Here is a 13,355-nt window from a genome sequence, read left to right on the forward strand (position 1 = left end):
CAAAGGGAAAGGGCTTGACACCCTCACACTGAAGTTTTCTTTAAAGTCAGACAGCTTTGAGGGCACCAGACATCCCTCATCCAAGTCCATTTTGAAATCAAATGAATGTTTGAAAACCTTTTTTTTTTACACAATTCCCATACACCTTTCAAAATATAAGAAACTTATTTTACAGAAATCATTACTGAAGTTTCTCACTGTTTTAAAAAGTTATTCAACTAAATGCACTTCTTCCCATAAGGGGGGTAATTCATATTGGTGAGGTTTTGCCTTTGAATTTTTGAGCACATTTTTGAAAATGCTTCTCAGGAGCTCCCTACTTTCTCACCCACCTCTCACACCCCATCCCTGAAGGTGGGAACCAATGATTTAATCGAAGCCCCTACTGAAGCCAAGAGAGGCAGAGACTTGTCCAGGGTCCCACAGCAAACTAACGGCTGGCCTGGGAATAGTTCACAACATAGTTCTTGACCTGGTTTCAAAGACTGGGTGGGAGCAAATGTACCTCCTTTGATGAAGATCAGTGTGGAGCCAATTCTCAACCTAGGTGCACGTCAGAATTACCTGGGAATCTTAAAAAACAAAACCCGATACCCCAGGTTCCCACTGAGATCCTTATAAAATTGGTCTGGGGTAGTTCTCAGGCATCAATATTTTTAAATAGCCTCCCACATGACTCTAACCTGTGACCAAGGCTGAGAAACCCCGAGCCTGGGAGAGGAACCCCAGATGGGCTCTTAAGTATGTCTTAAAGCCCAATCAAATCCTAAAGAGACGTTTTCAAATGCCAACGAGGCAGGAAGGCAGAGGCTGCAATTTCATTCGTGGGGTGCCAGGAGCAGGGGTACTGCAGGAGACCAACCTGGGATCTTCCTCAGGCAAGAAGGAAAGAGGAGGGGGTGAGAATCACAGAACAAGTCCCCCCAGCAGAGTTGCACATGGGTCCCGGGGCAGAGGGTACTTAGAGAAAGACCCCCCACATGGAGTGGTGAGGTGGGGAGCCCAAGGGTCAGATGATCTGCTTATCATCTGGGAGGAGCTGTGGCCTTGGTTGTGAGTTCAACTCTGGGGACCCCTCAACACGGATCCCAGGTGAATCCCTCCCTTTCCTTGAAATTCCATTTTATGATCTATAGAACCGAGCAATGGATTAGGTGACCACGGCCCCTTCAAGCACTGCAGTTCCTGGTACGAGGACTACCTGGAGGAGGGAAGCAGGATGACAGAAAGGGGAGCCAGGGGTCTCCAAAGGCCCTGAGGGACCCCAGCATCATGATAAACAAATGAGACTAATGAAGCCATTAAAAAGGACCGAGGAATAATGAGATTTAGTGACACGGGAAGGTCTCTAAGATACTTTGTTATAGAAAAATAAAAGTAACCTGCAATACAAAACCATCAGCTGAGGAATGGATATGCAAATGCAGACTGTCCCTACAGTGGAATATTTACTCAGCCACATAAAGGGATGAAGGGCTAATACATACTATGACATAGATGAACCTGCAAAATACTACTCAAAGTGGAAGAAGGCACCGTATTGTATGATTCCATTCATATTAAATGGCCAGAAGAGGCAACTCCCATTAAGACGAAAGTAGATTAGTGGTTGCCAGGGAATGGTAGGAGGGAGGAAGGTTAAGGGGTGTGGGGTTTCTTTTTGGTGTGGTAAAATGTTCTGGAATTAGATGGTGATGATGATTGTACAACTCTGTGAATATGCTAAAAACCACTGAATTCTAAAAAGGTAAATTTTGTGGTATTTGAATTATATCTCAATAAAGCTGTTATTTAAAAAAACACAGCATGATGCCATTTTTATAAAAATACAGTAGGTGTGTGTATTAAGTATACATTTGGAAAAAAAGGTCTGATGACTATATAGGAAACTGTTAACAGAGAGAATGCAGTGAATGTGTACTTTTACTTTTTCTTCTTTTTAAATGTGTTTAATTATACAATACTTGTAAAATGTCAATTAATACACAAAAATACATTCTCACTGTAAAAAATTCACGCAATGCAGGTAAGGTGAAAGTCCCCCTTCTTATCCCTCCATCCATCTTCCTTCCCTCCCTAAGGGGTACCACTGCTGACAGGCTGGTGGGGATCCTTCTGGACCTTCGGCTCTGCATTTAAAATACTGAAACAGTTTAAAATACTGCTTTAGACTTTCCTTCCTTCCTGTGTTTATTTAGTTCTGATTGCTTTGATTTTTATAATAAGCACCTTAGGCATAAGAAATCCAAAATATCCAGCATTTTAAAAAAGCCTATATTCATACGATATTATTCTATATGTTAAACTATCTATGCAATACGATCCCATCTTTATTTTCTTAAAAAGATCCTTAGAGAAAAATATGTGGTATAGCAACACAGATACAAAACAAATTAAAAATCTTGGGTTCAGCTGAGGAGCAGACCTGAAGGAGGAGGTAGGGGAGGCTTTCTTCTTGTATCTTATGTACGGCTTTTATTATTTCTATTAATTTTTTTGATATAAAACATATTCGCAGTGTTCAAAATTGAGAGAGTACAAAAAGGAATATGTGAACGCAGTCACCGGGCCTCCTGCCCGGAGGCAACCAACGCAGCCTGAGTCTGGCTCTCCTTCCTTAGAGGTATGCTAGGCATGCAGTTACACGCTTCTGTAGTGAAATTTTTTGACCCACTGAGCTTACATTACTTTTTAGCTTAAAAATGTATATATGCATACACATTTAAATACATATGCTATGCATAAACAGAAAAAAATTAAGTGAACAACACACACACACACACACACACAAATAGTAATTCTCTCTGGAGGTTGGATTTCGGTGATTTTTGTTTTCTTACGGTTTATTTACATTTGCTAAACTTTCTCTACTAATCATGTACTACCTGTCCAGGCAGGGGAGAAGTCATAAAATAAAAGTCAACATTTGAAAACGTCCTTTCCCCAAGAAAAGTCCCCGTACACCTTTCCAACAGGCAGAGAGAAGGTGTCCCCTAGGCAGGTGAGGGTGAGCTGAGCCGAGAGCAGCTGGAAGTTCACCAGAGAAGAGGGGCCCGAACACCAAGACTTTCCTGGGGGGGCCCGACCCTCCCCACCTTGTCTAGGCCTCTCTGGCTCTGGCAGGGCTCTGTGGCTCAGGAGGGAAAACAAGGCAGGCTCAGAGAGCACAAACACAGGACAGCAGTTGGCCCGGCGGCCTGGAGGGCTGCTGCACCCTCCCAGGGAGCCAGCACGTCAAAGCTCCTTTGTGGACCCCCCAGGGGCGGAGCCCGTCCTTCCCAAGAGGCAGATGTTCTGGCATCAGGCCTGGGAGGCCGGGAAGGGGCGTGACAGCCGCAAGGCCGGGACTGCAGCAGGGGCTTCCCCAGCACAGGGAGGCCTTTGAGCAGCAAGGGCGCCTGGCCCCAGGGCTCCTAGTAGGAGCATGAGCTGGGTCCTCCCTTCTTCTTCTGCAGGAGCACAGTCGATCAAGGCACCGAGAGGCCGCCCAAGCACAGTGTGAAGGGGCCCCAGCCCCTCTAACACCTTCTAGGCTTCCCTGCTGCCAGTAAACAAAGGCCGACCCTCCAAGGACTAAAACGAACCTTCTGCCACAATAGCTGGGCAGATTTCCACCAACTTTGAAGGGGACGTTTGGGCAGGTCTGATGGAAAACAGAGTACTGCGTGTACAAAGTTTACTGTAGCAGGAGCCTGGGATGCGGGGTGCACATTAAAGACAGAGGCATTCTTCCTATGGATGGGCCGAAGCCAAGCCAGACACAGAGCACACGGGGCTCCTGGTTGGGGAGACCCCTTGGTGGAAGAAAACAAAGAGTGGCTCAGACATAGGCTCCAAATCAAAAGTCACAGGAGAGGCGTTGCCCACAGCAGCCATTGATTTTCAATCTAAACTGCTCTTTCCACCGCAACTGGCAGCTCTCTGTGGAGGGTTCCACGAGACGGGCAGCAGAAATGCAATTTGCTTAACTAAGGTAAATGCTTCTGATGATCTGTGATGGTAATGATGGTAAATACTCATCAAGCCCTTATTCTGGGCTAAGCACTTGACCAGCTTGTCTCCTTGAAACCTCACAAACACAAATCCCTGAGAAGAGGGATTATTGTTCCCATTTTATAAATGAAGAAACTGAATGCCGGAGCAGTTATGTTATTTGCCCAAGGTCACACTGCAAATAAGCAGCAAAGAAAAGATTCACACCCAGGCCCAAGTGGCCCCAAGGTCACGGTTCCTCTCACCAAACCCACTAGGGCCGGACTGCATCTGACAACGGCAGGCCTGGGAAGCGAGCCCAGGAGGCTCAATGCCAGGTCCGCACCCTTCCTACCCCGACACGTGCTCCCCAGGAAGCCAGGATGGGACACTGTGACAGGGAGGGGGCGCACTCGTGTGAGCAGCCTCTTCAGAGGCTCTGAAAACCCAACAGGTCGTAGGAAGATCCCTGGCCGGGCCAATGTAGGCTGGGGGGGAGAAACAGAGTCCTGGGTTTGGATCCCATCTTTGCCTTTCCTCTCATGGCCCTAAAGAGTCCCATCTGCACCCAGCAACTCTACCGCTAGGTGTGCACCCAGGAGAACTGAAAACACATGTTCACACTAAAACTTGCACATGAATGTTCATAGCAGCACTATTCACAATAACCGAAAAGTAGAAACAACCCAAATGCCCATCAGTTGATGAAAGGACAAACAAATGTGGTCTAGCCCTACAATGGAATATTATTCAGCCACAAAAGAATGAAGCAATGGTACACATGACAACATGGATGAACCTTGAAAACATTATGCTAAGTGACACAGGCCAGTCACAAAAGGCCATATAATGTATCATTCCTTTCATATGAAATGTCCAGAATAGACAAATCCAGAGACCAAAAGAAGATTAGTGGCTACTGGGGGCTGGGGGAGGTGGGGGGGCTGGAGAGTGACCACTAACAGGTGTGAGGTTGCTTTTTAGGGTGATACAAGTGTTCTAGAATCAGATGGTGGTGATGGATGCCCAACACTATGAATAGACTAAAATCCAGAGAACAGAACACTTTAAAATGATGGCTTTTACGGTATGGGAATTATATCTCAAAAACCTGCAAAAAAACAGTTCCATCTATAAAGCGGGGGACACTGTCACTGTGTACGTTGGGAGACCGTGGTGAGTGTGAGCCGGCGTGAGGATGCGTGGACAGCAAGGAGTGAGCGCTCAGGCACAGCAGCTACATGATAATGATTCACGGCTACACTGATACTGGTTTTCTGCCTAAAATACAAGAAAGGTGGATGATACTGGACAAGAAGGAGGCTGATGTTTCGATCCTCGGGCAACAGTACGGCTGGGGCCTCCCTCCCTCCTCTCTAGCCAGGAGCTGTTTCCATGGCAACCCCATCAGCTCAGGCCAGGGGCGCCTGTTCCCAGCCGGGTGACAGCATCACCGCAGCAACTTGTCAGGACGGCAAAGGCAGATCACGATGATGGGACTCAAGCAGCTCTGGCAGAAGAATTGCTAAGGGACCCCCGTCTCCATAGCAACAGCGTTGGGAAGGAGAGGGAGGAGGGAGAGGACAATCGGCAGATAAATACCCACGTCTCTTTGCCAAAGATCCAGAGACTCTAAGAGGCATGTCGGGGAGAACCAGACCAGCCTTACTGACATCAGCCTCAAAGGGAAAGTGAACCAGTGCTTCTAAAGCACCTACTGTGTGCCACGGATCACAAGGGGCGCTTTACATGTTGGGGAGGACCAGACTAACCTCACCGACCTCAGCCTCAAAGGGAAAGTGAACCAGTGCTCCTAAAGCACCTACTGTGTGCCACACACCATGTAAAGGGTACTTTACATGCTTGTCCTTATTATTCACAAGTAATATTCAATACATTCTTATTCCAAAAAACTCAGCTACAGCATTAACAGAGTGAAAAGCAAAAGCCACCCCCCATCCTACTCCCACCATTTCTAACACCTCAGTTTAGTGGGTTTAACTCCAGACTTTTGCTATGCATTTACACATATATGCAAATACTTTAAAAACACTGGGATCGCATTATATATATAATACATATATATATATTTCTAGAACTTTCTTTTCCTGCTTAACAATCCTTCCATGAGATCTTTTCATATCAGAATATATATGTCTACCTTATTCTTTTTAACCTCTTCACAGTATTCTAAGGTTATGCAATCTTTTGAAGAATTATAAACAACCTCCTAAGCTGAGTACTCTCATTTTCCTGACATGAAGAAAATGAGATTTAAAGAGAAGTGACTTCAGGATTTCAGCACCATCTCTGTCAAGTAAAGGAAGGTCATGTGGGCTCAGGCAAGCTGTTCCTCTCTGGGCCTCAGTCTCCTCATCTGTACCACAAGGAAAGGATGATCTCTAAGGTGCTTTCTAAATCCATCCCCCCTTTTCACTAGCAGATGTGGCAGAAACGAGATGTGTGGAGATGGGGTCCTCTATTTTGGCCAGGGCATGGGGGGTGGGAGGCTGCCTGCAGGGGCCTCCTACCCAACCCGGGAGCCAGGCAGGGCTCCACAGCAGCCCTTAGCAGCCACTGCCTCCTTTCTCTCCACTCTGAGGCGATGCTGGCACATTGTAGCACATGCCCAGAGGGGAGGGCAGCTGAAGGACCATTCTGGCCTCAGGGTGGTGGTGTCTCAGTGCCGGAACACAGGCCTGTGGCAAGGAGCTGGGCCCCAGGAAAATGTACAATTCTGGGACACCTTGTGAGCAGCCAGACAGCTGAGGCCCAGCTATGTCTATGGGGCCAGAAGCCACCCCAGGACTTTCTTGGGACACAGACCCTGGAGTTGAGATGCCTTTTCCATCCTGACACCCTAGAGGTCACCTAGGCTGATGTGCGAAGCTTGAGGACATCCCTCCCTCTCTTACAAGCTGTTTTCTCATCTGTAAAATGGGCGTAATCACTACCTCCTTGGGTCTTTAAGAAAACTGCCAAGACACAGTACCTAGGATGGATAATGCTGAACAAGCTGTATACCTAACTGACAGCAGACGAAGCAGAGGGCCTGCCAGGCTGGAGGATGGACAAAGATTCAGAGGCTGGTGCTGCAGCCACATATAAGGAGTAAGATGGTTGTCATCAGACTCACCAGCCCGTGACCCAGCCCCAGCACTGCCTGCACACCTAATGTGCCAGGAGTGCCTGGCAGTCCATAAAGCATCACCACATAGGTTATCCTAGTCAGTTCTCTCAATGATTCAGGGCATGGTAGCCCCATTTACAAACAAGGAAACAGAGGTACAAAGGACCAGGCCCCATGCTGGGCCCATATGACGCTTTCTCAGTTAATCCTTCCAGGAGCTATGATCTTTTTTTCTTTCTTTCTTATTAAGTAGGAGGTTCCTAATTTCACAAAGCATACATTCTGTCCAGGATAAACAATCAGTGTCTCACATTATCTTCACTTAGTGGTACAATCATCATCACTCTCCATTTTAAACAATTATCATAACATAAAACATCCCAAAACTCTTATCAGCCCCTAATTATTTACCCCTAGTGTAGTACTGCTAAGGTATTCCTATTAAATATAGTCTATAATATGTAATGGGTAGTTTTCCCATATACCACTCTGTTGTTAACTCTTTGTTCCAGTGTCATATCTTAGAAGTATATCATGCAAACACTTATTTATATTGGTAGTGCTAATCTGTGGGATACATAACTTTAAACAACCATTTTCGATCATGTTGACCTTTAATACAGCACTGATACTTATAATCCCATTAATGGACAATCATCACCCTGTCCATTCCCATACCTTTAAGTTCACCCTCGTTATCACGTCTGTACATATTAAGTCATGTGACCTTTGATGGATGGCCGTCTCTCTCCCTCATTGGCCTGTGAGCTCCTTGAGCTCAGGAACTGTATCCTCAGTGTCCAGCACACAATGTACACAGTAGGTGCTCAGTAAATATGTGCTGGAAGAATCAATGAACAACCCTGCCTGGGAGGCATAACCATGACCATTTCCCATAGAAGTTCAGAGAGACTCGGGCCAGGTGGGGCTTGCCCATGCCCGCCTGCTTCCCCAGCTCTGGGCCTGGCCCTGCCCGGGGCAGAAGGGCCCTCACCTCTCGTGGCCGCTCCAGCTCCGTCTGCAGCACCTGCTTAGCCAGCTCGGTCTCAATGAGCCGCTGCCGGAGCTCTTCGTTCTCCTCCTCCAGCCGCATCCGTTTCTTCTCCACCACCTCCAACTCCTTGTGCAGCCGCACAGAGATGTCCTTAGAGACCTGGGTGAAGGGGTTTGGGCAGTGAGAAGGGCGTAAGCAGATTCAGTGAGGCCATGGGAAGGTGGCACCCACACTGCGAGACCCACAGACCATCCCACCTCAGCTGCAGAGCCATCCCCGAAGCAGGCAGGTCCTCTCATTCCCCCCACTTAGCAGATGATGAAATGAAGCACAGAGAGGTCAAGTAACTCACCAAGAGTCACACAGCCAGGAAGAAGTAGAACCAGGACCCAAACCCAGGCACCCTGTGCTCCCAATGTCTACATGACAGTACTGCCTCAAGAAAGTTGTAAAGGTCTTGCCATCTCTTGGGAATGCCTTTTCATTTCCTGGGGGCTTTTAATGTTTCTAAAAGCCTCTCCTAGCCATCCTCTTGCCAGATCCTCACAAGAGCCTGTGGCAGGAGCAGAAGCTCATTTTAAAGAGAGGGGAGAGAGCAGGAGGGGAAACCAGAGCAGAGTGGGCAGCCTGGAACCATCTGAATCCCATCTCTGCCAGTGACCAGCACGTGATCCTGGTCAAAACATTTCCCTACCCTGGGCCTCAGCTTCCTCAGCTATAATTGGGTTCAGTAAGAATCAGAACAAGCTCGCCGGCCTGAAGGGAGGATTAAATCGGCAACTTCACGAAAGGCTTGGCCCAGTGCCTGGCACCCTGTGAGTGCTGAATGAGTGGTGGCTGCTGCTCCGAGAGGCTGAAGCCCAGAGAAGCGCACAGCTTCCTGGAGGTCATGGTGTGACCCTGAGGCCTGTTTCCAATTGTCTGGGATGGAGAATATGCCCCATGTGACACAGGCTGGGCAGGTGTCCAGGCCATCCCTACAAACAGGAACTAAGAGAGCTGTAAACCCCAAGCCCAGTTCCAGGACTCTGCAGCAACAAGACCCCTTTCCACAAGGACACCCTCTGCCTCGTCCCTGAGGTAGAAGGCCACGAAAGGGAGCCTCTGGGGCTGAGGAAAGTCATTTTGAGCCGGTAAACTGCAACAAGACTTCCCCGTGGGCTGGAACAAAGGCTTCTGGGACTAGAGAGAGAGAAAGAAGGGACTGGGCAGGGCAATACTGTGTGCTGAATACCTGCTGTGTGCCAGACTCATCTTTACCCCAATCTGGTCCCCATTTTACTGACAAGGAAACTGAGGCTCAGAGAGAAGTGACTGGCGCAGGGTCACACAAAGCATGCGTAGGCCGAGCTGAGCTGGGAGCGCGGGGTTGACTGAGGGGCCAGCATGGCCAGGGCTCCTCATGGCAGGCAGGGGGGACGTATGGGGCAGGCAGCCTGTGCCTGCCAGTCTCAGAAACAACCATGGTGCCTCCCTCCCTGCTGGAAGGGAAGAGGGCCCTCCCTGGCTCTGCCCTCCACCTGGGCCCAAGCCCAGCTCGGCACAGACCCTTTGGAAGTGTGCAAGGGAGGCCAGGAAAAACAATGACCAGAAACGAAGTTCAGCACTGCCCAGCAGCCCCTTCCTGCCCATTGCTGCTCTCTGTCCCTGAAGATCTCCAAGGACAGAGAGAAGCTGGCCCACGAGGTTCCTCCCACAGCCTCTCCAGGCCACTTTCCTCTTCCATAAAGCAGAGTGAACAACCCCTACCTCAACATCCAAACAAGGACTTCGCAAAGGGGAAGGCTGGATCCAAGCCCAGTACCTGCACTTATTGGCTGCATGACCCAGGACAAGTTATTTAACCATGCAAAGCCTTGGTTTGCTCATCTGTAAAACAGGGTGGTTAAAACCTACTTTGGAGGGCTGCTGTGAGGAATAAATGACATACTAGACATGAAATAGTTGGGCCAGTGGCTGGAACATAGCACATGCTCAATATTAGCAATTTTTAATGCATCAGTGGGATTACTGTTTTACCTTGTGCACTGCACTGTGGTTCCCCAGTTCTGGGCTGTTAGGTCACCCAGTAAGCCCCTGTTCTGATGAACACTACATCCACTCATTCATTCATTCACTCTGCCTAGGCACTGGAGGCAGGAGTAAGAGGTACAGAGATCAAGGCCCCAAACCCTTGCATGAGATCATTCACATCTTTGTGGTCCAGCAGCAAGTGCCGGATAAATGCTTGTTGGCTGAACAAACAAATCCAAAGCTCCAACAAGCAAAAAAGAAGAGAGATGGAGTGAATGACAAAATATGCATGGCTGGGGATGCTCCCCTCAACTGCCCGCCCCACCCACTGCGCAGGCTGTGTCCCTGACTGGGGTGAGGGAACAGGCTGCTAGAGGCCAGGCCTCTGCTCCTGGACCAGCTCCTCTCCACCTGGGGGACGTCCTGGCCCCACCGTGGCTTCCATCTGGGGAATCACCCCCATACTCACCATGGCCCAAGAAGCCTTGATCCATGTGGATTCTGGAATCCCCTCACGTTCCTGAATGGCCCTATGGATTTCATCCCTGCCCACGCTGTGAGTACCCAGTCCCCTCTGCCCCATTCTCCTTGAATTCCTTTTGCTCTTCATCCCCACAGGCTGTTATATGCCATGGCAGCGTGCAGAATTCCAATGTGGACAAAAAAGCCTTTCACCTCAGATGCCCGCAGTGCCCTGTGCCCCTGAGAGAGGCCGTGATGCACTGGGAGGCCGGAGCCTGGTGGCCTAGGCATGCTCCTTCCCCTCCCTGAGCCTCAGGGGTCCTGGGACCCCTCCACTCTCACAGGTGATGTAAGAATCAGCCACTGCTTCCTGAGCACCCACCACATGCCAGGCGCCTGTGCCTTTCATCGCCTGGGAAGCCACTTGGATCATTATCCTCATTCTGAGGCTCAGAAAGGAAAAGTCACTTGCCCAAGGTCACACAGCCAGGAAGCTACTGAACCAAGATTTGCAGTCAGGTGGGTCAACTCTAAAGTTCTGCACTCGACCCCACCTTGTATGAAGACACATAATATGAAGAGCCACAACAGAAGTATCCATAGCAAGTCCTGGCAGCATGCCACCCCTATGCCAGGCACCCGGGGACCCCACATGACTGTCTCACTTGATCCCAACACCCCTCAGGGAGGGAGGCTGAGATACTAGGGGACACGAAGCAGCTGCAGTTTCCGGACACCAGAGCAGATCCCTGAAGCACCAACAAATGTGCTCAGCCGTGAGGTCAGTGCTGACAGTGCTGGGGCCCAGGCCCTGCCCAAAGCAGCGGGAGCTCAGCCTCAGCCTGCAGCTTCGTGGGGGCCCAGGTTCGCGGCTGAATCCTCCCGAGCTCCAAGGGGGTGGGAATGTTGCCCACTCCACCCCCACCTCCATTTTACAGAAAAGGAAACTGAGGCTCCAAGAGGGGAGGTGATCAGTCTGGGTCACACAGAAATTAAGTCAAAGCCAGAACTTTTTCTCTAGAACATTTTCTTTTCCGTTTCTTAGAAAGGAAGCATCTACTTGTAAGTCCTTGGGCTTCCCAAAGAGGTCACTTCAGGTAGGAATTTATACAACAGATTCCCAGACCTTTACGCTCCCCCACAGGATCCCAGTTGCTGAGGGTGAGACCAGGGACTCTGCATAGTGAAAAAAGCCCTGCTGGTGATTCTTATCCACCTGGAGGGGGTTGACATTCGACCTATCCTTCTCCACCGCCACACCATTCACTTTCCCCACTAGCACCTTATAAATTCTTCTCCTAGGCAACAACAATAAGATCAAGCCAACTTTTACCCATTTGCTGGGTGAACACCCTATGCCAGGCCTTGTGCTCAGCATTGTCTTTACCTGAATTACCTCACTTTATCCTCACAGAAATCTACAGATAGGGACCAGTTTTATCTCCATTTATCACATGGGGAAACTAAGGCTCAGAGATGTGAAGATGCTCCCTCAAGACCACACAGCAAACAACTGTCAGAGACCTCCCGACCCTGCCCCCCCCCCCCCCCCCCCCGCCCTCCTCATGGCAGGTGATGTCCTCACTGAAGTTCCAGCTGTCAGGCCCAACTGTGGGTGCAAGAGGCTGGAGGGCAGTGGGGCTGAGGCCCGAGGGCGGAGGTTTGATTCATGACCCACTCACCAATAACCCACCTGCCCATAAAACCAGCCGCGCTGCAAGAGCCGGAAAGAGTCGGCTGGTCCAAGCCCCACGTTTGCTAGAAGGGGGAACTGAGGCCCCAAGTGGTGGGGGGCTAAGAAGCTGGCAGACCAAGTCAGGAGAGTCCCCAGGGCTACCCTCCTAGGCAGCCCCCTCCCCACCTGGGCCCACCAAGCCCTCCCAGGCAGTGCCAGGAAGTCAGCAATCTGGGGGTCTCCAAGAAGGCTCCAGAACACTCCCAACACACTGGGCCAGCCCGGGCAAGGACCGGGGATGAGCTGGGAGCTCCAGCTGCAAGGGCGGGGAGAGGAGGGGCGAAGGGGGGCAAACCTGACGCTGATTGGCTGGTTCAAATCCCAACAAAAGGGGCCGCTCCCCACAGCCCAGACTCGGGAGAGCCACCCCGCCCCCCTCCTCCCGCCCCCAGCTGCTCCCAGCCCCGCCCACGGAGGCGCAGACCACCCAGCCGGCCCGCGCCCCCGCCCAGGCCCTGAGATCCGCGCGACCCAGGCCCCCGCCGCCGGGCTCCTCCCCACCCTCCCTCCCGATCCACTGGCTGGAATTCGAATATCTGTGCACCCGTTTATTCCGCGCCGCCCCGTCAGGCAGAGGCCTTGGAGGCCTGAACTTTCCGAGCTCAGCTTTCTCACCCACACCGCAGACCTACAGTCCCCCGGGCAGATTCCTGACCATGGAGATGAAAAGCCCGCGGCTGGGGCTCACTGCTCATTCCCTCTGGCCCTGCGACCTCTGAAATTCTCTCTTGCCTCACTCCTTAATTAATACTTATTTTCTCTCCTGTTCACCTGGAAATGCTATAGAACTTGAATTTGCCGGCGTCTCTAGGCCACTGCCTGCCCTCCCCGGCCCCTGCAGCAGCTGGGTGATGTCCAGTTCCCTGACACCCACCCTGTCTCTCCCTGGGATCCTCTCCGGGACCACCTTCCTCGCAGGTTCTTCCCTCTCACTTCCGAGCTCCCGCTCACTTCTTTGGGCCTCGGCTCAGAAGTCATCCTGGCAGAGAGCCTCCCCAGGGCCCCCAGGCTATGCCAGATACTCCTCCCACCACACCCCCCAGCCCCCC

At 50.5% G+C, this 13,355-nt stretch overlaps 1 protein-coding gene across 1 annotated transcript in view; it reads right to left on the reverse strand.

Moving 5' to 3' along the window:
- Positions 1-13,355, reverse strand: part of SOGA1 (suppressor of glucose, autophagy associated 1) — a 75,642-nt gene that overhangs the window by 41,886 nt on the left and 20,401 nt on the right. Inside the window, exon 3 of the mRNA XM_037811548.1 lies at positions 8,097-8,255. Coding sequence (XP_037667476.1) covers positions 8,097-8,255 — 159 coding nt within the window. The remainder of the gene's footprint in view (positions 1-8,096; positions 8,256-13,355) is intronic.

The sequence above is a fragment of the Choloepus didactylus genome, chromosome 19 (assembly GCF_015220235.1).
Source record: "Choloepus didactylus isolate mChoDid1 chromosome 19, mChoDid1.pri, whole genome shotgun sequence".
NCBI lineage: Eukaryota > Metazoa > Chordata > Mammalia > Pilosa > Megalonychidae > Choloepus > Choloepus didactylus.